The sequence below is a fragment of the Strix uralensis genome, chromosome 1 (genome assembly GCF_047716275.1).
Source record: "Strix uralensis isolate ZFMK-TIS-50842 chromosome 1, bStrUra1, whole genome shotgun sequence".
NCBI lineage: Eukaryota > Metazoa > Chordata > Aves > Strigiformes > Strigidae > Strix > Strix uralensis.
The window spans coordinates 59,511,475-59,538,469 of NC_133972.1; the positions used below are offsets into that span (position 1 = coordinate 59,511,475).

Here is a 26,995-nt window from a genome sequence, read left to right on the forward strand (position 1 = left end):
GTTAACAAACAAGTAATGTGTGAGAAAGAATGGAGAAATCTGGAAGGAAAGACAGGGCACAAGGAGTATTGGCTGTCATCTTCTCTTGCTTTTTTAAAAGAAACATTTGTAAAGTTTTTTTCCTATTGAATGAGTCTGTTTCAATATCCCACCCCTTGTTTCATACCATGGTTTATAGTTTGTCTGCATTCCGTAACTGAGAGCTGCTATTTGCGATCCCCTGCAGTAAGTTCTGAGTGACTGATTTTTGTTCATTGAGATTTTTAGAAATAGTACTAGTTAGCAAAAGACATGCTATGGGTATACATCAATGCCAGTTGGCCAGAAAAAATGTGTTGGTAGGCATCACTGATAGCCATTAGCAATTCCAAGTTTCTACAGATGTAGACTGAAATCAAATGCACAAGCAAATTTTTTAAAAGCTTTGCATAAAAAGTTGAACTCATGAAATAGCAGAAATGTTCCACTTTTAAAGACACAGGAAGTCCAAACCAAAGCATGCTTAAGTAAAGATAAACGTTTCTATGGATTTCTCTAAGGTTTGGCTCAGATTCTGAATTCTTTCCATATGTAACACAACTACAGTCTGGCAGGGAAGGTTTGTGGGGAGAAGAGGAAAAGCAAAAACTTTTCTAAAATTATCAGTGATGGTGGATTTAGAAGGAGTTTTTTTAAGTACTTTACCACTAAAAAGAAAGCATGTTGGATGATAGTCTTAGCCATGTCCAGTTGGACTTGCCACATGGAAATGAATGTAGCTCACCCTATTCTTACTAACTGAGGACCTCAGCAGTTGCGGTTCCTGTGCCAGTCATTAATAATTGTTTCTTTCTTCTGCTTCATTTTGCACTAGTCCATGCCTTTTGAGATGGTTTTTACATTTGAGACTTTCTAAACTAAAATTCTCAAAGTAGATTGCGTTGTGCTCCCTTTAAGGGACTTTGCTAATCTTCTAAGAGATTTTTGGAAAGGTTTGTGGTATGACTGCTCCTGAATCCTCAACCTTCCTGGGTCAGAACAAGACCACCAGCTAAGGGGGCTCCTTCTCCTTTATTCTGAATTATGTAGAATACCTGCGAAGCTGGTGTAAGCTGCAAAAGCATTTCACTATTGCCAGGTACTGAATAAGAACCAGAATCAGCCCTTGGTCTCCTTAAGCCCAAGTAGGCCATTTTTCCTTAAAACTAATCCTTAATGGCACTGGTGTTGGTGGCTGTGATGGAGTCTTATGCCCAAACACTCTTTCCCAGGAGCTGCCTCTGCCCAGTGATGTAGAAGCCGATGTCTGCTGGATCCTTCTGGTGGGACAGCTGTGTACCCCCCTGGAGAGCTCGTGGTTGTTGGTTTGCTACCAGCCAGTACACAAAGCAAGCTGCTGCTGCTGAAGCCACATGGTGAAAAGAGGTTGTCCTCCCTCTTGCAAGGTGCGACAGTCCGTGCACCCCTCTGCCTTCCCAGCAGGGCAATTGAGAAGGCAAAATTAGCACCCTAGCTCATTTTTTTTATATGCAGGAGAACACAGATGGAAGGATGGTTTTTCAGTGTCCACGTCCCATTGGTGTTGTACATGTTGAATGACTGGTTTTACAGCTGAATTTCAACTGCAAAGAAAATAAGTGTTCATTTTGTTTCTTTAATGTGGATGAGCCGTCTCGTGTTGCTGATGTGGTGTTGGGGGATATGGTGTTGGGGAGAACTTTGTAGAGTAGGGCTGATGGTTGGACTTGATGATCCCAAGCATCTTTCCCAACCTGAATGATTCTGTGATTCTGTGATATGCCTTGCCACAGAGATTTACATACTGAGGCCATGAGAGAGATGGTCCCTGGGGTACTGCAGGCAGATAAATGCAGGTAGGGAAACTGAGGCACAGGGATTCAATAGCTGCTTCAACAAAACGGTTACAACTTCTGGCCAGGTCTGTCATGTCTATACCAAAAAGCATTAGAGACTTACATCCTTGGCATCGTGTAACATAAAAGGACAACCTTACATCTAGTTTGAGCCTGCAATGAGACTGAGCTCTTCAGAGGCCTCCAACCATCTACCTATGCAAGTCTGATACTTCAAAACCCAAGGAAAGGTCAGGTTTTGTCCTTTTCTGTGGTATGACAATGGATTCTGCAATGACAATAAGTTCCCTCAAGTGTCTCCCAGTTTTGTACCCTGAGAGATTTCCCATCATCCTTGCCTTGAAAGACATCTATCTTTGTACCTCCTTAATGAGAGTTTGTTCTGTGTTTTTTTAGTTCTATCTGCACAAAAATATTAAGGACAAAATAAAAGTAGTAAAGCCTGAGATGTAAAAGTTTGGATAGAGAAAAAAAGGGTAACACTACTACATTCCTGTTAGCAGACGGTGAGTGTTAGTCTTCCAACAGTTAAACCCTATATGTGCTAAAGAAACCATAAAATACATGATACATGGCATAGATTCTAGCAAAACTGTTGTTGAGATGTGTTGGAAATGTCAGCTAAAAAAAGCCTCCTTAACCGCCTTAATATATATAAAAAGGCAATCTACAATTTGGCATGACATATGCATATATATATATAAAATACGTGACAAAATACAGCTGTCCCACATCATTTTATCCAGTAAGGGTAAGACTTTTTTTATTCTGTCTGTTTTCCAGGTCGCAGGGTCTGTGATAATTTCATTAGCTGCTGAAACATATTTTTACTGTGTTCCAAGGACAATATTAAGTGCACAGGACTCCTGTTATTGGCAGTGAAAATTAATATCTAGGACATTTCTATAGGATCTGAACATTTCACTACAAAAGCATGGCAACGTAATGAATGTAGAGCTAAATGGGATTTAGGAGAGGGGATTTTATTCCATTTTCTGGTGTAAGAAAATCACTTTATTCTGATCACTTACTACTGGTACCTATTCACTATTACTACAGCACTGAAATTGAACGAATAGACAACTGATTTAATCTGGTGCTGTGAGCCAGTATATCTGGGCTCTCTGTATGGTCAGGGGAGAGAAATAGTCCCTTATGGGAAGAGATGGCCAGAATATGGCCATCACTGAGGGGTCTTGCATGACTCCATGAGCTGACCACTGAAAATGAGCTACTGAAATGTTCACCTAGAAATAACAACCCCAAACATTCCAGAAAAAGTGAAGAGTTCTCAGTTTCCTAAATCCACTTCTCCTAGGGACTAAAGCTTGTTATCCTTGACAGAGAGATGTTACAGCTCACCTCACTCTTTGGCTCAAAGTACTTTTTAGTATTGCTAATCAAGGAGATAAAAATGTATGACATAACATTGCATTCTTTCACAGCACAATCTGAACTGAACCATCTCTTGATTGCCCATGGAAACAGAAGGGTGGGGTACCCCAGGACACACATAAAACAGACTAATATGCAGATTAGGTTTTAAGAATGTACTGGATTATAAGAAAGAAGAAGAAATATAAATAAGAAAGAATATAAGGAAGAAGAAATAAAGCCTGTGTTGGCTGTGGAAGACAGAGACACTGAGGTACAGTTGTGCTGCCCAGCCATGTATTACCCAGACATTTGTCAAGATAGATATCTTGGGGCGCAATGTGGAAGTGGTGAGAAACCATCAAACAGAAGAAAGTGGCTCTGTGGAGCTCAAGGATGGCTTGAAGGCGTACAGCCTCAGTGAAAGGATATTTTGGCACTTTGACACAAGAACCATAGAATCACGTTTCTCAGCTCACTGACCTTGCAGAGCACTGCCTGCATCACAAAAAAGAAAATGTGCTCATTTTAGCTGTCACCACTGTATGGGCAAAATATTATTATTATTACTGCATTACTTCACAACTAATCAAATGTTAAAATGCAGTAGATCACCCCCCATTTCCCTGCCAAGAAATATGATGGCTTTTCTTCCTCTCTCTCCCCATTTCTTTTTCTTTTTTAGAAATCAGTTTCATTTCTAAGCAGACACAGAAGTTGTTGTGTGAGTCAGACCAGTGGTGCTCAACCTTGGCAAGGGAACTTGGGGGTTTTAATGTTTTGTCAGTTGTAATCAATGAGAGCAAGTCTGATGCTTTTAAATTCCTGTCTGACATTTCCTTCCATCCACCTGCAAGTGTATAACTCTGCAGCGAGGAAGGAACAAATGGCTGGCCAGGTCCAAGAGTGTGCCCATGTTCAGACACACATGGGCATGCTTTCATACACATGCTGCTCTGAAAAGAAAAAAACAAACCCACAAACCACTACTAGAGGAGACTGTGCCAACCTGCTACTCACCTGTGAAAATGAACTACCCAGATTAATTACCTGACAAAGGCTGGACCACAGCTGTCAGCTCAAAACGAACGTAGTGTGTCAACAAGAAATAAAATTGGAGACATGCTGGAAGGGCTTTGTGTGCACCAGGATTCTTTTTTTCTTCCTTTTCTTATTTTTTTTCTTTTCTCCTTCCTTTCTTTTTTTTTTTTTTTCTCCTCTCTTCTGAGAATTTCCCCACTGTTGCTATCACTTACTATTTGCCTTGTAGTCGTACTGAGGCTCTCTGGTCCTGGAGCACCCCCATGCTGGGATAAACTCTGCACAGATGTGTAGCAAGAGTACTGCCAACTGCAAGGCTACACAATTATAACAGAATCAGGAATACTCACGAGATGGCTGCAGTATTAGCCACTGCCCCCAGTATCACATGGGTGGTGGTTAAAATGACAATAGCTGCATGACCTTCATACTGGTTGGAGCTTTTTACTCTTCCTGATTCCATTGGAGGGCTCAGACGTGGTACCAAAAGCAGACAGTTTTCCTCCTGGTGTAGACCAGGCAGACACCCTTCCTGCTCATGTTACTGAGTGCAGGATCTGGGTTCTATCAGGGCTCAGCCCCGCCGCAAGGCCAGTGCTGGCCATAGCAGATGTCCCATACTGCTCATCCTCCCATAATGCCTAGGTGCTATGCAGAGTGGAGCAACGGACAAGACAGTGCTAATCCCATGGTAAGCTTGGCCATAAATTAAGAAAAACTTTGACCTCCACCTATATAAAAGAAGTCACATGCATGGCTTCACCAAAATGTTCCTGTTTTACAGATTGAAAACTGAGGCAGGGGCTGACGGTATGCCTGACATCAGGCTGCAGGGGATCCAGACACAGGAGCAGAAACTCAATCCAAATCCCTGAGCCTTCACCCACCCCCTTCCCTGCCTGTCTGTCAGACTCATAGATGCTTCTTTGTGCTAATTTGATCATAGTAAAAACAACACTACAAGATGCTGCAGTTTGAAGCCTATATACAGACTCAGGAAGGGTCCTGATCCTGTAGTTGAAATATTTGCAATGCAGGCAACGGCGACCTAGAGTCAGCAGTGAGTGTGTAAATCACTGCTCACCGTGGAGCTGCCTGAAGCACTACCCCATCCGTTACACCTCTAGTTGTTTGCAAAGCCTTTCTCCACCCAGGGGGAATTTTCAGTCAGATGCATGTAGAAATTCCCAGATTAATTTGATTTTTGGGGGGAGGCAGGGGGATTTAAGTGAAGGGTTTTTTTGTTTGTGTTTATTTCTCCCCTCCGAGCTGCCTTTCATTGCGCATTTACTAGTTCTGGAAGACAACACCCTGCTGACACTTAGAGAAGCATCAGTGAATAAAGTCTGTTGTACAGGCTGCAAAGCCATCTGGACTTTCTACTGAAAAGGTTGGACATGGTTTTAGGCAAGATTTTATCACGTCTGAAAAAAAAAACTTCTGCACTCAGTACCTCTTCCAAGGTTGATGTCAGATATTTTTTTTCTTTTGTTGGTTGCAAAACAAAAAAATTGACAAACAGTTGGAAGGCAGTAAGAATGGAGATATAAATCTCTAGGGGAAGCTTTGTCAAAGGTAGTGGAGTATAAACAAAAAATAAATTAGTTTTGGTGTTATCAGAAACTGGACAGACTTCGAATTGTATAATAGTTTGTCTGGGTTTCCAGACCACCTAGACAATACTTCTGTGAGGCTAAGCACAGATTCACTCGACAGAAGAGGTGGGAGAAATGGTTAAACACATAATCACAGGAGGAGAAGGGATGAAGAAGGATGAGAAGACAAAGGTGCAATGGCAGACAGCCTTAAAATCCTTCACTTTTTTGCTTTTATCATTTCAGCATGTTTACCTTGCTGTCCATATTAGTGAGCTCTTGAGTCCAAGAATTTTGTGTAGCCCTTGTGTGCTACACCCCCTCCAGGTTTTGGCAGGATAGTTTTGTAGACTGAAAAGGGTAGTGAAAGGCTTGTGTGCCAGCTCCTCCCTTGCTGAGGAGGCTCTGTGAGCAGAGCAGGAGAGAGAAACATGCTGAAAATAATTTATTGAAGTGCCCTTTAGGTTGTGTGCATCTTAGCAAGTGAGCTAACTTCCAGCAATTACCTTAAAAACACAGATTGGTGACACAGTTTTATATATTCTGAGAGCTGGGTATGAAGCTGATTATTCCTCTTTTCTCTCTGGATTTGCTGTCTGAATTTTGGGAGATTTTTTCTTACCCCATGGCTGTACACAGAGGCCCAGACATGTAATGCCAGACACCATACAGATCCTTTGAGGTATCCTTCCAGAAGTACAGTGTGCTGATAAAAGAAATATATTCATAATTGTATTATGCCTTTTTTTTTTCTGTAAAGGAATAATTGCGCATTATATTTCTTGTCTTTGACACTGACTTACCCGAGCAAAATATTAAAGCTGGTTATCTCTCAATTTAATTATCAATTAAATAGGAATAAATATATTTACCTGTCTGACATGAATTTTATAGGGTTTGGTCAATTTGTAGGCAAACTGCTTTGAAATTTTTGTGTAAGTACTTAAATAAATAGAAATAATAGTTTTTAATTTAATTACTGGATTTATCCATTTATGCTTTGTCTCTTTCTTCCCAAGAAGCCCTTTTTTCACTGCCCCCAGTGAATAAATCATGTAAAGCAACTTTTTTATGATGAGGAAGTTTTCTTAGAGATTTTATTTCCCATAAGGAATCTGAGCTGTAAATGAAAGCTGTAACATCACACTTACCTGTGGGCAGATCCTTTCCACCCCTCTCACAGGTATGGTCCTCAGGGAAGATCATGCCAGTGCCACTCCACAGTCTCCTGGCCTCATGTTCAGTCCTTCTCTGGGTTCTCACTTAAAGACAAGTCTGCTGAGGCAATGGGTTTTGCCCAAGAGTATTGTCACAGAGTTTAAAAGGTCATTCCGAGATTCTAGGTTTCTTGGCTGGAGATGGAGGGTAGGGTGATGGGGAAGTGATTTGGTTGTTAGAGCATGAGCTAAAGTAATGCTGAATTTTTAGCTTCAGATGCAGGTTCTCAGCAGATACAAAACAGTACAACTCTTTCTTAATTTCAGCAATGTTATGTTAATTACTTGTGTTTGTCAAGTAAGGGACAATAAGTCAGGGAGGGACTCTTTTTAGCCCTGGCCCCAGGCACAGACCGGTCCCAAACATGACTGAGTGGCAGTCGAGATTCAGTTGAACACGGTTCTCCCTCTGATGAGAACTGTCCTGGCTAATTACACATTTGAGGAGAAGCCCAGAGAATGGTGAGGTAACACGAAATGTAGATTGCCTTACCACCCCTCGCAGACAAAGGAAAGGTTGTTAGCAAGGTTACAGCCAGATTTCAAGAATCATTACAGCAAATGACAGCAAGATCTTTAACAACAAGAAAGGAAAAATTCCAGTGTCTGTATAGTAATTGCCACATAGTGTATTATATGCCTTGCTCTGCAGTGATTTGGAAAGTTGAATCGTGCAGTGCCTTGCTGGGATCAGCAGTTCAGAATAGATTAAATTTGTTTTGGACACTGCCTGCACCCTGCTTTATCTAACAAAGCATATGTGTGATGGGGAAGGCTCTTAATAGCGCAGCTCCTTAATGAGAACCATAAACACACAGGCGTAGATTTTCAAAGTGATGCTCAAGGGATTTGAGCAAGCACTGTTCTCTCCCTGCTTTGAGCATTTACCCAAGAGCTGCTAACTGGTTAGGCTTTAGGAAGAGAGTGGATCTCGAACAGCTAAGAGTATTGTATGTGACGAGGGCTTTGCCACAGTTAGTTTCCAAAAGATATTCATTTTAATGCACCTAAGAAAGATAAAGCGAGGAAACAGAAAACTGAAAGGACATTTCTCAGATAAAGCATTGATTTTATTAAAGAGAGACAGCTCATAATATGAATCTAAACTCCAGTTTTTTATAGAGAGCATAAAAGCCTTTTTACAGAGTTAGCCATTTCTAGGCACTGGTGGCTTTATAGAGCTTTTATCTAGTTAAAGAAAACCCATTCATGCTAATTTAATATCTGTAATGTACAACAGCTTGACACCTGAGGCTTGTCCTAAAGCAGGCACAAGGCTGCAAAGCAACACTACTTCATTGTTTTGAATTATTCAGAACTTGCAGCCAACCTTATGTGTGCCTCTGTAGGAAGAAGGCGTTTGGGTTAAGGATCAGTAAAAGAAAAGAAAAAAGGCAAACAAACAACCCCTCCTTTTTGGTGTTTGTTAGCAGGTGCAGTATCGATTTCAAGAATGATTCTGCAAAATTGGTATGGACATTCTTCATTACTGGAGCGATAAATGCAGAGCTGTACTCAGAAGAAGCAAAGCTGGAAACTTAGCATGGCCTCCTTTAGGGAACAACTGTTCATGTCAGTGGAAAAGCTTGTTTCCTTTAAATTCATTGAAATGGTACTTATTGGTAGCATCTTTTTAGAGCAAGATGAATGCAGACAGCAATGAATCAACCTCAAATAGAGGGGCTCATCTGTTAGCATCCTAACATTAACACACTAATGTGAATTTAAAGATTCTAATTAAACCTACATACAAAATGTTTTCTTACTAAATAGAAAACCGTACTTTTTGGAGGAGCAGGGGTATTTGGATTTGACAGCATTTCCTTTTTCAATAGTATGCTTATTTTATGTGTTCTATTTTCTCTCAGTCACTCCAGGGGTTTCTGAAACAAATAAAAAGATACATTATATTAAGTGTGATTGATTCCCTGTAGTCAAGGGATATATTGAGAAAACAGAACAATTTTTTTCACTGAGCTTGTAGAATAAATTCCTGTTTGATCTTTGTACTTCCTACTGTTGCTACAAATTTATTTCGAGATACTTAACATTGATTAACCTCATTTACAGGATCACACGGTAGTATTCATGTACAAATTCAGAACTTTTTCATTATCACAAAACTCACATCATAGCTATCAGTTTCTGAATTTGTCCCTCCCTCCCCAAATGCCCCAATAAGCTTGGTTAGCCCCACTTCAAACTTTATATTTGTGTGAAAAACTTCGACATTTTAAGAAAAATTTCTGCGAACATTTGCACAGTACCTCTTTGCCAGTCATGACTGAAAATATCACTGAAGAGATTTAAAACAAAGTTTACTGGAAGACTTTTGTGTTCCCTAGTAAAAGTTTTGGATGTAGTGAAAGACTTTCAGCTTGCATTTAGACACTCAAGAAACATCACAAGTGTAGAAACCTACTTCAGCCTTTAATCATTGCTGGACCATATGCTGGATATATGAACAATTCATCAAAATCTGATAAAATGTTTTTTTAGCAGACCTCACATCCATTAGAACAGGGTTGAATCTAAAACCTAAAGAAGTCATTGGGAAGCCTCCCAGGCATAAAGGTGCTGAGAATCACCAGACCCTCCCATTCCACCTTTGTCTCATCTTAATTTCTCCGTGCATGCTGAATCCTCCCAACCCCAGCACAGGCGGTGGCTATCATTTTCATAAAGCCCTAAGTTTACTGGGAAACCCAAAGAACAAATGGGTGGGAGAAGGAATTTTCTATTCTGATTCCCATTCTGAGGTCTTTTGGGGCATTTTGTCACTCTTCCATCTGCCACACAGGGACTATCTTCAAAGTCTGCCTCATACAGCAGCCAGCACAGTGCTATTTAGTAAATGATTGCTAATGATATAATCAACGGCATGGAGGCAAATATGCTTTGTGGGGCCTGGGAAATTAGCAGAGCAATCAGCCTCCAGCCAGGGTAAGGGGAGGAGAGGGAAGTAGCCAGCAAATAATCACTCTGAGCCCAGGAGCCCATCACACAGTCCAGACAAGTTGGCCAAGTCAGTCGAGGTCAGCCGAGCCACTGAGGAGCCTTCATGAATGCAGAGCAAATTTGGGACATTTGATGATTACAGAAATAAGGAATTAATTGTGGTTGCTCAGCATCATATGTAGCTAAAACATTTGTAATAGGACTATGAACAGATGGGGGGGTTGGCAAAAGCAATTCTTTTGACTGAATCAATAGGAGCAGTTGATCTTCTCCATCAATCTTGATAAGAAAACCGTGAGGATATTCAGTGTCAGAAGTGTGTTATTGGAGTTTTCATTAGAAGCTCAGTGTGGGAACGTTTACCCAGCTGCTGCCTTTGCAGCATGCACCGAATACCCTCTGAGAAGCATGAATGAGAAGACCTCTCTGAATCAGGATGTAGACAGGATATACCAACGCAGTCAGCTGAAATGAAAACATATAGCCAGACAAAATAAAACCACGTCCATCTAAGATAAAACAAAGCCCATATACACTGGCCCTGAGGGATAAGCCAAAACCAGACATAATGATCAATACTGTAGGAGTTATGATCAGAGAGAAATAATTACTGCACATCTCAAGGAAAGAACCACAATGAATTCCCTAGCAATGCCTTGTTCTTTGAGTAATACTCTGTAATGCCTGTGCATGCTGAAGGAAGGCTGAGTTATGAGGGGCTGTGGACTGCAGCCTCCAGTCTGGCTGCTAAAGTCCTTGCATGACCCTGCTTGGAGAGTCTCACCACCATCAGTGCCATTTGCCTCACAGTTACCTTGAGAGGTGGGTAAAAATCATCCCCTTTTAGCTCTGGAAAAGTGGGACTCATGGCAAAGCAAGTGGTTTGCACCAAGGCTGCCGGGAAGCATGGCAAAGAATTAACTCAGCCTGCAACCTGCTGCCTGTGACCCACTGCCCTCCTTCCTTCCACAGGTCACTCCTGCCCATCCACTCCTCTAGGTCCTCATTCAGTCCTTTCCACTGTGCTGGAGGAGGTCTTGGCGTTAAATTGATGCTAGAAGACTGATGGTGGAGGGCAGCCCATGACCCTCAGCTATTTCTCTTCTCGGGGCTGCATCTTGAAGATGATGTAGTACCTGGGAAGAGCCTGACTAATTCATTGGCTTAAGGGTACAATCACTTAGCGATGAATCTCCAACTAGTTACAGCAAACTTATTTACAAGCCTGCAAAAAAGTGTGTTGTGTAGCAATTCGCTACACACCCTGACCAGGAGCAGCACTTCAGGATTGATATTCTCTGTGCTGTGTTTTCCTCCCCTCCTGTTTAGACAGTGAGAGTTCTCCACAGGAAAAAATAAAACTCCTGCTGTCAACGAGTGCGTGTTTCCCCCTCAGTAAAAAGAACTAGGTGTGTATCTCCTTTTATCTGTGAAGAGAGTTGTGAACTTAATACAACCTGATCCCCATTCATCGTGTTCAACATTTACCCCCCAAATGTCAGTGATTTTCTGGAAAATAAAGTACTTGAGAGACAGGAGAAACAGAGCCCTTGGTGATATCTGTATAGCAGAATATTTCTTCCCATCCATATGCAAATCTAACCTTTTTGATATTTCAACCCTATAAACCCTAAGACAGGATTTCAATAGAAAATGTTTACTAAAGGCTTTTTCCTTTATAATCTATTGATTTTAATATCCTTACTACTCCTGTTGAATGTCAGTTTTACCCTGAAGACTCCCATTGCAAACTTGAACACATTTAATTATTTATACCATTTGAAATATTAGTGCTGAGAAATTACTAAAAGTTTTTGGTTCTGTAATGGTATGATCTAAAGTTGATTTTCCTTTGTGAATAACACAAGTAATTTGATATGGTAATCAAGGACAGATGAATACTTCAGACAACACAGCACAGTTTTAATAGTAATGACATCTATTTTTCATTTTTCCAGCCTCCTCATATATGTTAAAATATAGCTCATTAAGTACTGCAGGATCTCACATTCTTTTATCACAGTGAACGGTTTAGCATTATGTTTTCTTTCTTGTGCCAGGCTCATGAATAGGTAACTGTTGCTTCCACTAGTGACAGCAGGCATTTAGACAACATGCATGGTTTGAGTGTAACCAAGAGCAGATTTGCCCCTTGGTGTGGGTCTAACAGTCTTGTTTGTCTTACTCATGTCACTCACTGTATTAGCAAGACCGAGCAAAGTTTTGATCTCAAATAAATTGTCTCTGAGACAAATATTGTTTGTACAGAACAATCTATGTGAGGACCTATGAAAGGTAAGATTTTGATAGCAGGCAAACCAAAGCAGGGGATTTGAAAGTAACTCAGCACCTGGAAGGTCAGTTCCTCCCCAGATTCATGATTCTTTCTCCCAACACACACTTAAAGCTGTCATGGCAGAGCTCACCCTGCCTGGCCAGGGCATGGGCATGCTTAAATTCCCATTCTTGCAGCTTGAGTCTTATCTGTAACATCTTAGAGTCAGGCATACTTCCACTGGCTTCAGTGGCATTTTGTATCATACCCCAGTTTTCCAAGGGGATTAAACCCCTAAGCATAAATCCCTCCTAGGTCCAGCACTCAAGTGTCATTTGAACATTTATTCTCCCATATGGCTTGGTAAAAATTATCAGAGTTCTAATTCTCTGTACCTTTTTATTTTCTTCTGCCCTGTCCCCCTGCCCCAAGCTGCCATTTCTCTGCCATTACATGATCAGTGCAATTGCATGCACCTCTGTTAATTGCACTGAATTTCTCTTTCACAAGGAAAGTTTCTACTCTTCTTTTTCCCACATCTTCTGAAATTTTCCCTTTCTCTACTACCAACTTAATAGTTGTTAAGAAGATGCCAAGATGTATTTGGCTCTTGTATTTACTCCAGATGGAGACATTTCTTTTCATTCATATCTGGCAATAGGAACTGTGGTATCACCAAACACAACTTTTCTCCAAGACTAATTGTTTTGATAGTAGAGAATAACAAAAGAATGGTTCCTTTTGTGTGTGGTTTTTAAGTTATTTCTGATAGCAGATAACATAGTCTAGCCTGTATCCTAAAAGTTCAACCAGGCTCATGATAGCCATCAATAGTTGGATTTTTCTGGTTTATATCCCATCAGGAATGATCATTTGGATATGTATCTTTTAGTAGTCTAGGTTTATTGTTTAAAAGTAAAGCAAGAAAATCTCTGGAATGAAATCTCTGGTTCTAAACTGATCAGGGGTAAATATACCAAATCTTTATCTCCACCATATCTGTCCTGTATGCATTAGGTATGTTTGTAGCCAGTTTTGATTTCATAGAAACATTGAGAACCAGTCTAAAGGCTCTAAATAGGCAGAAATGCTGTCACTGATTTCATCGCACATGACTGGGTCAAGCCAGATAGCTGCTCTGGTCTGTGTTAGAGGGGAAGGCAGTGTGCTGCACTTCTTGTAACGTATGGGTAGAGGTCAGGAATCTAATGCTATACCCAGCTCTGCCACCGGGCCAGCTTTCAGGACCAGAGTATTCAATGCCCTGAAATTAATGTGCATTACATGGACCAATCCTCAGGGTATCAAATCTCTTACAGGGCTGAGCTGGGCATCTCTTCTTATTTTTCTCCATCTGCAAAAATAGACTGCTCCTTTTCCTCCTTTCCATTTTACTTTGGAATATCCATTTGGAAACTTAAGGCAATATGATAGCCTGTAAATGACCTCTCAGATTAGACACAGTTGCTGGTTGTTTTTCCTGCATCCTACATGTATTTATGTATGTCACTCCTTTGTTTCTATTAATTTCACTGGCATCCTTTTAGGCAACAGATTCAAGACAAAAAAATATTTGCCTGACTTATTTTAGCTAAGAGGCTTCACATTTAATGGATTTGCTGTTCTTTAATGTCCCAGGTCACTCCCTGAGATCAGCAAATGCCGAATTCCTTATCATCCCTAAATGTTATCTGAAGTCATGTCGTTATTTTGCCTTTAGTGAGTCTCTTTGCTCTCTGGCTTTGGAACCTACTGCCAAATGAAGTAAAGAAAGCTCAGACTGTGGGGATTTCTAAATCCAAAGTTAAAAGTTATTTGTTCTATTTAGCATTTTTTAAATTATTCTTTTAGGAATTGTATGTGCCTCTAAGCTAATTAACTCTTAATGAACGCAAAATGCCCTGGGATGCAGATTTGGAGGGTATGCTAGAAATTCAGGCATGGGTTGGACTGCAGTACTGCAGAAGATGAAATTTATGATTTGATTCTTTTTTTAAATGATGGTGCAGATAGTTTTATTGAGATACTTCTTTCTTTCTTTCTAGTCTAAATAAAGCTGATCAGATTTTCAGTCCACCATATGGGGCCCAGTTATATCAGTCCTGCAAACATACTTCAGTTTTCCGTTATGGATGAAGTCACTCTTCAGTAGGGAAAACAAGTTTAGAAACAAACTTTCATATTATGAAAGACAGGCAGTGTTCCAGTGCTGAGCACTTAACCAGAGCATCAGGAAATCAGAACACCTGGCTGTGCCCAGCTCCATGCTATTCCCCTGGACCAGTCCTTCACCTTTTTAGTGCCTTCACTCATTCATCTGTAAAGTGACTATAATTGCATTTATATCACAAGGGTGCCTTGATGCTTGACAAATGAGAATTGACCCAAAATTCATCCTTCAGAAGCACTGTATGAGCAATACCTTGCTCACATGGTGGTTGTGGACAATTAGATTAGAAGAGGTATGAATGCAGTCAAAGTGAAATTCCATTTAGGAACTGTCAAACTGTTCTTGATAGTTTTTCTTAGTTTTCATCTAATTCTAGTGTAGAATTTTGCATGCATCTCCCAGGAAGGGTTTATGTGTCTCTGTCCTTCTTTTGCAACAATCCAGCATATTTTATTCCATGCTATATTAAACTGTCTTTTTGGGTAAATGGTTTGTTCCCAGAGCAATACCTTGGAAAGCTGCATTTAGCAAAACAAAGAAAAATTATTGTGTCAAAGAAATCCTATCCTCAATGTATTTGAGAAAATTGATATCACTTACAAGGATTGTACACGGAAAAGATATTCCAGGTTCTATGAAAAGAGGGTTGCCTAATTGTTGTTATGTTTTATATAGTTAGATTTTTTTATATTTGCTATAATAATGTTTAAAAATTAAGCTGACTTTCTGAAAAAAACTGTAGAAACATATGGTGTACAGCCTGCAGAGGCTCTCAGTGGCAGTAGCATTACTGATAATATTTGTGAATTAGAATCTGCTTTCCTCTGAAAAATAGCTGTGTGTTCTCCCAATTTAAAATAATGTGTTTTCGCCAACATGTTTTCATCACCATTTAGAATTTTTGGAGAAAAAGAATGGATATGATCTTCTTAAATACATTTCCTTACTTCTGCATGGCTGTGGATCTTTCAGGGTGAGGGAGTCTGAATGTCAGCATATTCCTCCATGTGTGCATGAACCTACTTAAAGAAACCAGTTGAATTCAAGCGGGCCTGTTTTACCAGGACCTCCCCCCAGGTAGCTTAGCCCAGCAACAGGAGAAAAACTGGAATTGTTGCTTGATCGAGCCACTTTTCCTAACAAAGGCATGATACTCAGGGCTAACCTAATCTGGTTAGGATGTCTCCTGTCAGCACCCCAGCGTAAACTCTAGCCCCCAGGAACTGCTCCCAGAAGGATTTGTAGGTACAGCTTGGTTTCCCACAAGAAATCATATGGCTCAAAAAAAGTATATCCTTTGAATCTTTCTTTTTTATGTTCAGATGTGCAAAGCACTTTAAGAACAACTCATGCTCACTTATCTCTAATGTATGCTCGAAAGGCTGTATGCCAAACAAGGTGCAGAGGTTAAGTAAATGAAAAGACACTAAACATTGCAGAAAGAAAATGATCCAAGTAGTGGTGTTCTCAGGATCACCAGAACTGGTTTAGGTTCACATTCATCCCTATGCAGTCTGCAGAATTCACTTTTTAGAACTTTTATCCTGCTTGTCTTCAGTAACTGGCATCCCGAGGCTCTCCCTAGTGACTGGACTCGCTCAGACCTGAGGGTTCAGACCACATTGTCTCTAGAACCCAGCCCATGGGAAAATTTGACCTTTCAACAAAGCTGCCATGTTCAGGAGGAGACCTGGCAGACCAGTCCCTCAGCAGTATTGCACACCAGTGAACTTGTGCAAGCAACATCTTTGGTAGAACGTACCAGCAGAGGTTCCCCTTCTCTTCCTCCCAATGGCTGCCGAGGTGGAAGCAAGACAGACCATGGTACTCCTCTGACAGCATTAAACATAGCCCAGATTCCTGAGCTGATCGTTTTACCTCAGTAGCTGTGAGTCATTAAAAACTCACCTTGAATGCAGAAATAGGTGGTCCTTACCTATAACCCAGGCCTCAGATCAGCTCTCAGACTTCAGTGGGCTAATGGAAATTTTCAGTGGATTCACGGAAATAAGTGGTTTGGGTGGGACACATATTCACCTCTTCAGCTCACTACAATAAAATGCTTTAAGGACCAACAAATTTCCTGTGAACTGATCCTGGACTAACATCTAGGAGGCTGTAAAAAAGTCAACCTTGAAATCTTTTAGCTTTACCACTAATCCTATTCAAAACAGGTCTCCAGCTTTAATTCAGTTAATTTGGCCAATTCTGAGGGTGATGTGGGTAGTCAAAAGAGAGATACTCCTTTTATCTTTTCTCAGGTAGGTGGTGTCTAATTCTAAAAGGGACCTCTCAGCAGTTGACAGCAGGTGACTAATCTGCAGAAACGCCCAGGTTCCTCAATCAAAGAAGTGAAAAAGTTCTTTCTGACTGTGTCTTTCAGGATTTTGCCGACTCCGTATACCAAATGGTTGCACAGAAGTTCCAGGAGCTGACAGATAATTTCACTTCCATGCATGCACGCCACAAAACTCTTGCAGGCATTGTGATGACCAAAGGTAAGATATCTTCTCATTTATTTTCCTCTGGCATTTTTCATGACTAAGTAATACATTATTTACCCGGTCCACAGTATTGAAGGATGCCTTTACTCCCACGCAGAAAAATAAATAGTAATGCATAGGAAAGAAGCATTAAATATTTACACCTCAAGTAAGTTTACACAAAAAATATTGGCAACAGAGGTAAAGATTTGTTCATAAATATGTCCCTACATTGCTTTTTTTTCCAGGACAATATGCAGACCTGTCTGATTTTGCATTTCCTAATAGATGGGGGGGGGTTAGTTATCAATAAAAAGTTGTACTATTTATTAATTGCTTTTTTAGATCTGGAAACACCAAGTTCTTGTTGTACAAGGCTACCATAAACCTTGTTTTAGACTGACAACAAAAGCAAATCTCAGCCCATTTCCTTTCCAATCGAAAGAAACAAACCCAGAGTATACATAATTTTAATTCTGCTCTGCTCTAACCATGGGAAATACTTAGCAGCAGGGCCAAAATTTGACATTCACTCCTGTTAAGGCTTAACTGATGGACACATACTATACAGAAATCTTCAGCACTTTGATGAAAATGTTGCATAGACAGTCTTTCTTTCATTGTGAGCATACCTCAGTTGGGGCACCTCAGTATTTATGAGGATGTCAGTGGTGGAGATGCTGCCATAAACTCCATTCTCACTCAGACATGTGGAGTAGTGGATTGAGTTTAGAAATGAGAGGATAAACTCAGAGGGGAAAGGTGTGTATAAATCATCCAGGCTTGTCTTACTCCTTCCTTTCAACAGTTACATTATCTAGATTCAGTAGGAACAGTTGTGAATATTGCAAGGCATCAGGATGGAGCCAGGATTATCTGCTGAATCTTTTCCAACCACAGAACCTAAATACAGCTAAGAGTTCTGTGCAGAGTAACTTATTCTCTTCCTTTCTGATGTGAAAAGAGAAAGCAATCCTGTCCTGAAATTAGTAGAGAAGTTGACCTAAAAGTCTTTTAGACCTCTGGTTGAAACCAAACTGCTCTTAAGCTAAATTTGTTATCATTTTGTTTAATCTGTTTTGGTTACTTATTTTTTATATTACTTTAGTATCTGGAATAATGCATGAGTCTTCCATTTTCTAAGTGCTGCACAGACACAGTGTTGTAGAAACACCAAACATGGTTTATAAGTCCTATAGCCCACAGGAGACATATTCAGTATGGAGTGATTGACTTTGGGATGTGAAAGATGCCCACTAGACCCAGCATACCAGCTGCCCTGTCATAGTCAGGTTTCTTGACTGTGGCACTCATCAGATTTAAACAAAGTGCTGTAATTTATTTAGAGGAGCTCTTTCTAAGCAGAATCACAGGAAGAATGTTTAAATATGCCTTCTATAAGAAGCTAAGTTACAGGAGCTGAGAATTGTAACTTTAACCACTTTTTGAGGGGAGGTTGTACCCAGCTCAGTGTCCGTGTTCAGTTTTCTTACACTCATTGTGTATTTTGCCTGTAAGAATTTCATCTCATTCTACCTTGCCAATGTACTACTCCTGCATTCTTTAGCCCAGGTGTAGGTCTGCTTTAAAAAGCAAGATGGAGACAATGCAGCCTCACTGCTATATGACCAAAGAAGCTGTTTAAAACCGCACACCATATGGGAAGAGAAGTCATGTAAAGGAGTCATAACTTTCAAAATTGTGTCTGCTGAGTGCATGCAGTGCTAGGAGAGGGAAGGGGCACATCCACACCCCTGCTAGCTTTGTTGGGCAGTTGGGACTGTCTGTGTCTCTTCTCTAGGGAAGGGGTGAAAGTGTCCTCCTGCTGTTTTTTTTTATGAGTCCCATGCCCTTAGTGGGATTTTACACATTTGTATTTCATAATTCATCTTAGTCAGCATTAAGACAAAGTATAATTTTACTTGTGTTCACAAACCATTTCCCTCAAGGCTTCTTTTTTAATTCTGAATTCCCTTTTATGAATTCCTTCAATCTGTCAGCCATCCAATTTGTCAATATCTTACTGGTTTTGTGGAGCTTAGAAAAGAATCTCACTTATATGAAGTGAATCACAGAAGATGCAAAGCTAGAAACAGCCTTATCTTGCTGCATTTTCCAGGAAGATTTGAGTTCTTTCCAGCACAAGAATGTCTGCCAACCATGGCAAGATGAATCATTTTCCATTTGTGTCGTTATTTCTTTACTAAAGTTGTAGATTTGTGGTCTGTTCCCCACCATCATTCCCAGAGGTAGCAAGGATCTCTACACACCCTGTTCAAAGATGGCACAGACAGGTTTTCCACACCAATTTCCTGTAGTTTTAACATAGAATTTAGCAGAAGAACCCTTAGATCTCTGCAAACAAAACCAAATCTGCTAATGTCTTGATGCATTTGGTACCATACACACCCATAACAGACAAATATTAATTTGTTTTTACCTTCATTTCAATTTAATGTCAACCTGACTAGAAACAGATTTATCTGTGCTTGTACAATTTTCAGACAAAGCTGGTAAAAAGTACAATGTGATTTTGTGATAACTGCTGTTAAGATAATACAAAATCTCTGCAGACGAAACAGAAGTGTGCTAGATTGGTTTTCTTATCCTGAACTCTGACATTTTTTCCTGCCATTTCAGTTTCCCAGGGAAACCAAACAGAGTTACATTTGGGCACTGTAATTGACTTATGCTGTAGCACCCAGGGCAAATTCCAAAGTATGAGAAAGGAAAAAATGTAGAAAATGATGTTATTGACTGACTGTGAATGTTCTGCAGTAATAAATTGCTAGTCAGAAAAACAGGCAGTCCAATGTATTCAGATACGCTTTGCTCTGAATTGTGATGAAAAGTTAAAATCTCAATGCATTTTTGTGAAAGTAAGTTTTCAAAAGATAACCTTGAAAAAATCTGCCTAGGTAGGAGCAAATTACCACAGTAGGTACCAGCTGATGTTATATTATCTGATGTAATATAATAATTGAATATAATAATAATTAACAAACTAACATAACAGATCTTGAACTAAACATTTCAAAAGATGGAATAGTTGAAGTAAATTATTTAACACTTCTCCAGTTATAATATATTTGAAATCTGCCAGTCCTCTAACACATTCTAATTTTGTTGAAACACATTCAGAGAAGATTGTTCTATCAAAAGTTGTTTGACTGAATCTAGAAAAAATTGTTTAACAAGTAAGACTTTACATTCAAATCTTCCATGTACAGCAAGCCATATTTCCACAGAAGATCTCCAAGTAGAACAAGTATACTTGTTACTGTAGCATAATACGAGGACATAAGTTATATTGTATACTGACTATCTACAGGAGTTCTCCTGACTTCTCTGAAGATATGATGGGTTCACATATGGTAAATTAAGAACATCAGTTCACCTGTGGAAAAGACAGTCTGGATACCATCATGTCAAACACAAACCATCACCTCAGAACACACATATCCAAGCATGTGATCCATGGAATTAACTTTCCTCTGTGTTTTGCATTTGTGGCTAAAACACAGTTGATAACAGCAATGTTTTGGCTATTGCTAGACAGTGTTTACAAAGTGTCAAGACTTTCTCTCTTCCATCCCCAGCAAGTACGCAAGGTGTGGGCAAGAGTCTGGGAGGGGATATAGCCAGGACAGCTGTTCCCAGATGATGAAGGGGATATTCCATGCCTTATGACATTGCGCTCAGCAGTAGAATTTTGGGGAAAGGAGAAGAGGAAAAAATTTGGGTTTATGGCATTTGCCTTGCCAAGCAACCATGAAATATCATTATGTCACTCCATGAGCCTTCTTGCCTTCCTTCTATTTTCTCCCAGTCCCGCAGGAGAGGGGAGGGAGCAAGAGGCTGGGTGAGTGTTTGGCTGTTGGCCAGGATCAACCAGTATTTCATTTCAGTGTATGCAGACAAAAATAGGTGGACATACTGTTTCTTGCTGTCACAGATTAAGGTAACCTACCAGCTCCCCCGCTTCCTATGTGACTCTCTCTCTCAGGCACAGTTTGGACATCTTATCTTGACCCACTGGTCTGCTGTACCCTTTTACTGAAAACTTTGCAGGGAGAAATAATTTTTAAAATTATTATTAGGCCAGTTGATGCAGTTGGAAAAAAACAAGGGCAAGCAAGCTAGTATTTTCTGTCACAGGGCAACAAACATGAAACCGCAGCACTCTCACGTACCTCCATCCCTGATGCATGGAGTCACAGATTATTGGATAAAACAGGAGGCTGAGGAGCTGCTGGCAAGAAAGCAGCTCTTGCAAGGCTCTGTGAAGAGCAAGGTCCCACCACGGGTCACCAGTCAGGGCAGCCGGCTTTACCAGCGTGCAAGTCATCGAGGAGAGAGCAGAGACAGTGCTGCCCATCACCCAGAGCTGGGAGGTAGGAAGGCCCAGCCCCGGGCAGTGCAGGGTGGCAGGTGGAGGTGTGAGCTCCACACCCAGTGCTGCGATCGAAAGGCTGGCAGCATTTGTACTGTTTATTTACACCACGGACAGTGTTTGACTTTGCCAGCTCTGAACAGATATGGGCACACATTTGTGCTCTACCTGAAATCACTGGATGCAGTAAAGAATTCCTGTCACTCAGTGCAGAGATGATCTATTATTGCTGAGGTCCTCTTTGCAAGAAAAACCTCCCATAATCATTACGGACAAAATGAGACTGCTATTTAAACACTATTTTCCCATTTGTGTTTGACAAATCTTAGCAGTTTAAATACTGATAGGAACTTTTTGTCATGCTTTCTGTTAAAAATGAAGCATTAAGAAAGTTCAGTCCTTTTCACAGGAGCATGGCATTCATAGAAAAAGGTTATGAGTTGATTTCTCACTTCAATTTTCTCTCTTCTTCTACTTTTTTTTTTTCTAGGCTGACAATCATTTTAATGTTAAAAGCAAACTAGGAGGTCTTCTCAGTTATCTTGTATGAAATAAAGATGAACTGGACAAAAGAGCCCTAAATAGCAATTTCATGCTGCAGTAAAAGATGGGAAATTATCATCTCTATCTCATGGAACAGATCTTAATCACTGCTAAGTGGAATAAGAGAAAAAAGTAAAGTTGACAATATGTCTCCATGGATCTTTACAGTCATATTAAGAATCATAAAGCCTGACATCTAAGTACAATCAGGTATATTGATGGCCAATTGATTTCTGATCCTTAGTTTAAATAGAAAGTTGTAAAGTAGCAAAATACAGTAGAAAATTCAGGCCCTATGTAGAGTATGAATCTGCTCCATCCCAGGTTGGATTCAAGTAGCCAAACCAGTTAGAGGAACTATGAATAATTTACGGATTAGTGCCTAGGGCAGATCCCTTCAAGAGTCACAGGAGTAATTTAGGCTCTCCTCTCGGGCCCCATTTGCATAGTTAGATGGATGCTAAAAGTCTGGTCCCAGTAAGACTCAGTGTTTCAGAGAGACTTAAATTACTGAAATAGAAATTGGGTGCTCAAACTGCTGACATGCTTTTGGAAATCTCATGAGGTCTCTTCACCTTCTGTTGCCTGATGCTCTTAAGGACATGGCACAAAGTCATTTGACATTCTTGGAAACATTATCCACTTCTTACATGTGCCCAGGTTGACACATCACCACCAGATGACAGGTTTTTTCAAAATATTTTAGAACAGGTAAATAGATGTGTAGTTAGAAACCATATATGTCACTCTTTCTCAGAAATCTGATTTCCTCTGGTTATAAACCTTAAACCAATAATCTTCAGATTCACCCTAAATAATTTTGAACTCCATTAGGGCATCCCTTTCCCACAGCTGCAAATGTACTGGATTTTGTAATGTGGACCTATAATGGGCAGACTAGGATTCCTGTAGCCCAACAGATTTAGATTTCCAAATTCCAGCCCAAAGGATGTCTGAGGTTTTACAGTTGAAACTGTGCCTTCACCAGGCTCATCAATTCTTTTAAAATATGGGTTTAGGCATGCCACTGCAAGTATTCCCCCTACAAGAGCAACAATGAGTGTTTCTTCATATTTTCTGTTGAATCAGTGCTAAGGAACAGAAAATAGTTGAAGATACATCACTTAGAAAATAGGAGAAGGGACACAGCCCTGTAGCCTTGCATAGGGTGGGGAAAACCAGGTTCAAGGTCATCTCTCCAGGCCAGTTTATATATTTTACAATAAACAAGATAAAATGCATGCACCAGCTGGGACTAAGTAAAGAACCAGGTAAAGGCTTCACTTTTGGAGGTGGGTACCCCAACCAGCACATCACACAGCCCCTCCTTGCTGTTATTGTCTAACCTAACTCTGTCCTCTTAGCTGCTTGGTATCACAGGTTCAGCAAGAAGAGGGGAACACACCCCTCTCATATCAGCAGTTTTAGGCACTCCCATAGGAGAATGACCCAATCTGGGAAAGGAATTGAGCCCCCGTTTTCCACCTGCTGCACAAGCTGTAGGTGTCTCCAGCACATCTTAGTGGTGTCTTTTGGGCAGCTCCAGCAGCAAAAATCTTTTTCCTTGCTGTATCCACTGGTTGTTCTGGCTTTCATTTCAGAGCAGCTACCTCTTTTCAGATGCTGAGCCTTTATCCCAAACCATTTACTGTCTCTGGACTTAGCTTTTGGTTCTTGCTGTTTAAAAAGTATTTCTGATTGACATAGTAACTGTCACCTCTCAAAACCTGGATGCAGGCAAGGCCCTGGCTCTGTGTTACATATAATTGCACTGGCCACAAGATGAGTATAATAATTAACATAAAACATGTAAATGAAAAATAGGCACTTCTGTTTTCATCCCTAAGTGTGTGAAGCAAGGAGCTGGAAAGTTCAGACTTTCATTTTGCTTTGTGATAAGCCAAACTGGAAATTGTCCCAATCTTAATACAAAGAGAGCATCTCATCCTACAAACAGGTTTCTTGGGTGAAAAAAGTCATAGTGACATCAACCATTGCTTTTACTTTACTGAGCTAGTAAAATGCATAGGAAGACTTTTTAAATGAAAGTACACTTAAGAAAAAAAAAGAAATTAAGAATAAGTTACTCCTGTACTTCTCTGCCAAAATCCACATTCAGGATTTCATCCTTTCTCACTGCAATTAAAGATCTCACTAGCATATCAGACTGTCAATTTACTTAGTGCTCAGATAACAGTGGCACAGCATTTGTTAGAGAAACACATATATCTGCACTGAGGACCTGGCAGGAAAAGTGCAGTTCAGTCCTGTTTTAAAATTAAGAATTATCTGTAAACCCCTACACAATCCTGTTCCTGAGGAAAAAAACAGTGTTCAAAATCACATGAAAGGAAGGGACTCTCAGATAGCATTGATTCTGCCACTATCAATTTAAGTTAAAAAAAAAATCCTCATGGATTTGGTATGGGGATGAAGCGTGTAGGGGCCTGGGCTGACTGTCCCTCCTTCCCCTCCAGATTTCCAAAGCCCACATTGAGGAAAGGAAGGGAAGGCAAAGGTCACTGGTGCTTGCAAGAACAGCGCTGTCTCATTCAACACTCCTCAGAAGCAAAGCTGATGGGATTTCATCCTTTCCATCCGCTAAGGGGAGGAGAGAAATGGACCATAGAAATTAGAACTGGGAAAGACCACTAAGTCATCCAGTCCATTTCCCTGCAAGCACAAGATTGTTCCCCATGGCGCATTCTTGAGTGCTTTTTCCGGTGTAGATTTAAATTAATCAATTAGCAATGGGGCTTTCAACACTACCTTGGGAGACCATTCTAGTCTAATGGATTTCATTGTTAATAATTCTCACCAGTTATTTAGCCTGACTTTTATTTTCTGTGATGTCATCCCAGGTCCTCAGTTGTACTGCTCTAAATTTAGTACCCATCTCTCTCCTTGGGGTTTGCACCCAAGAAGGTACTTAGAAGCACCTATACCACCTTCATAGGTGTCACTTACCAAAGGTTCACATATTTAATTTTGTACTTTTTCCTGCTGGGTCACTCTCCTCAGCAGTTTTGCCCCTGTTTTCTGATTCACCTCCACTTCGGCAAACTCCTCTCCATTTTTTTCTGGGCTGGGAAATCTTCCTTGTGAATGCGGCTTACTCCTGTATAGGAACATCTTGCAAAATGGATTAGTGCAAGAGTCCTTTTTCAGGCATTCGATGATGTGATCAAGTTCAAAACTAGCTTGTGTCAGAAAGGGATTTTTCTTCTGGAGGAACTGAATTTGGAATTTGTTCACAAAGAAATACCCCATGCTATTGGGGGAAGTTTACTGTGCCTGGCTGTGAAAGGAGAGCCACAGCCACTCTCAGACAATACCCTGGCTCTTGCTTCCAGCACAGAGGGCTCAGAGATCAGGGTAGAGAGAACTGCACCTCTGTCCCTGCTTGTTCACTGACGAAGATGAAGAGCACTGCAGAGAATAGACTTCCCTAGGCAGCGCAGTCAGAGGCAAGATTATCCAACACATTAATAAAGGAAGAAAATACAAGGCTCTCAGAGGCTCCCTCTACACCCTCTCTTTCCACAGAAATACAATATATTCACTTTCACATAACCCACAGTTTGATGTCAGGAAAAGAAATACCTGCACAACTCCATCATTTCAAAGACTACATTCCATTTATACCCCCAAATATCTTTAACCTCACTGCAAGCAAGTTCTTTATTCCTAATATTTTCTAGCTATGTATTTGCCTTTTGTTCAAACTTCTGCTATTACGTTTCATAAGCCCTTAGCCTGCTTCTTCCTCTCCAGTATTTTGGTCAGCCACTTCTTCACATCAGCCGCTCCCATCCACCTCAGGGCTGCTCCTCGGGACACCCATTGTGAGCTATGGAATACAACGAGGGTTCTCACTGAAGTCCCAGGCTCCCATTTGACACTGAAATGATCACAATCACCACCACTGTACAAAATGGAGAATAAAAACTGAGCTACAGTAGAGTCTTTATGGCTGGCACATATATGCGTGCTGTTAACAGCTATATGCATACTGTTAATCATGCCTGTTGTACACAATTTTTCTCTTATGGCTACATATTCTTTTTTTTTTGGAGTTGCAAGTGTGGTTTTGTTCTCCATGCAGAGCTGGGGACAGCAGAGGTCCCTGTGTCATGTGTGCCTATTCTACATTGAAACTGGAGGGCAGGGTACACCATGCCTCACACACCAGTTCCTTGATCCTCAGCTCCCTCCTCACACATGCATCTTGATTTTACTCCCCTTGAAACCTCAGAAAAAAGGGTGTTGTAGATGCATCACTGTCCTGGTTTAGCCAGGATAGGGTTAAGTTTCCCCAGCAGTGGGGGAAGAAGCTCTAGCCGGGTTATTCATATGCCATGCTGACATCACGTCCAGGCGCCAGAGCGCGGGGAAGAATCGGTGATCGCGTGGGGTTCGCGCCGCCGGGTTTTCTCTCACTGCTATATTGGTAGATATTTTGCCCTGTTCATTGTTATTACTATTATTCTTAGTGTTATTGTTATTGTTTGTTGTGTTGCTATTGCACTGTTGTATTAAACCTTTCCTTATCTCAGCCCCAGGGCTTTGTATTTCACTCCCTTTGTGGGGGAGGGGCAGCGGCCGCGTGGTCTCAGACCCTGGCAGGGGCTAAACCATTACGATCACCAAGTTATGGGGCAAATGGACTGATGGACCTGGGTTAACACATCCCTCACTTCTAACCATAGACCTACCCCTATGCAAGCATTAACAAACATGGACAATAGTTTCAACTCCTTTTCAGAGAAACTTTTCATTTTCCTGCTTTTTCTCGGTAAGAAGATGGGGAAAATAGCTTTTCACCTCTTTTGCAGAAGTGTTTAGTGTGGGATATTGCCCATTCCCAGGGTGGCAAGCACAGGGCTCTGCACTGGCTCAGGGACCTGCCTTGGGACAATGGGGTGGGTGCAGGATTGTGCCCATGGCATGTCCCCACAGGCAGCTTTTCCAGCATCACTGCCCTTTCAGGTCTTGACTATCTCTTATTACAAAATTAAAGCCATTCTAAGGATGTGGTAGAGCTGCCAGGGAAAAAGATAACAGAAAAAAATGCAGGACTTGACAGTGCTATG

The 26,995-nt window shown here is 40.8% G+C and overlaps 1 protein-coding gene across 4 annotated transcripts in view; it reads left to right on the forward strand.

The window, feature by feature from the left end:
- The window catches only part of ADARB2 (adenosine deaminase RNA specific B2 (inactive)), a 317,653-nt gene that overhangs the window by 236,260 nt on the left and 54,398 nt on the right, over positions 1-26,995 (forward strand). For all 4 annotated transcript variants that reach the window (XM_074868096.1, XM_074868070.1, XM_074868087.1 and 1 more), the window contains one exon: positions 16,867-16,981. In XM_074868096.1, the coding sequence (XP_074724197.1) occupies positions 16,867-16,981 (115 nt within the window). The remainder of the gene's footprint in view (positions 1-16,866; positions 16,982-26,995) is intronic.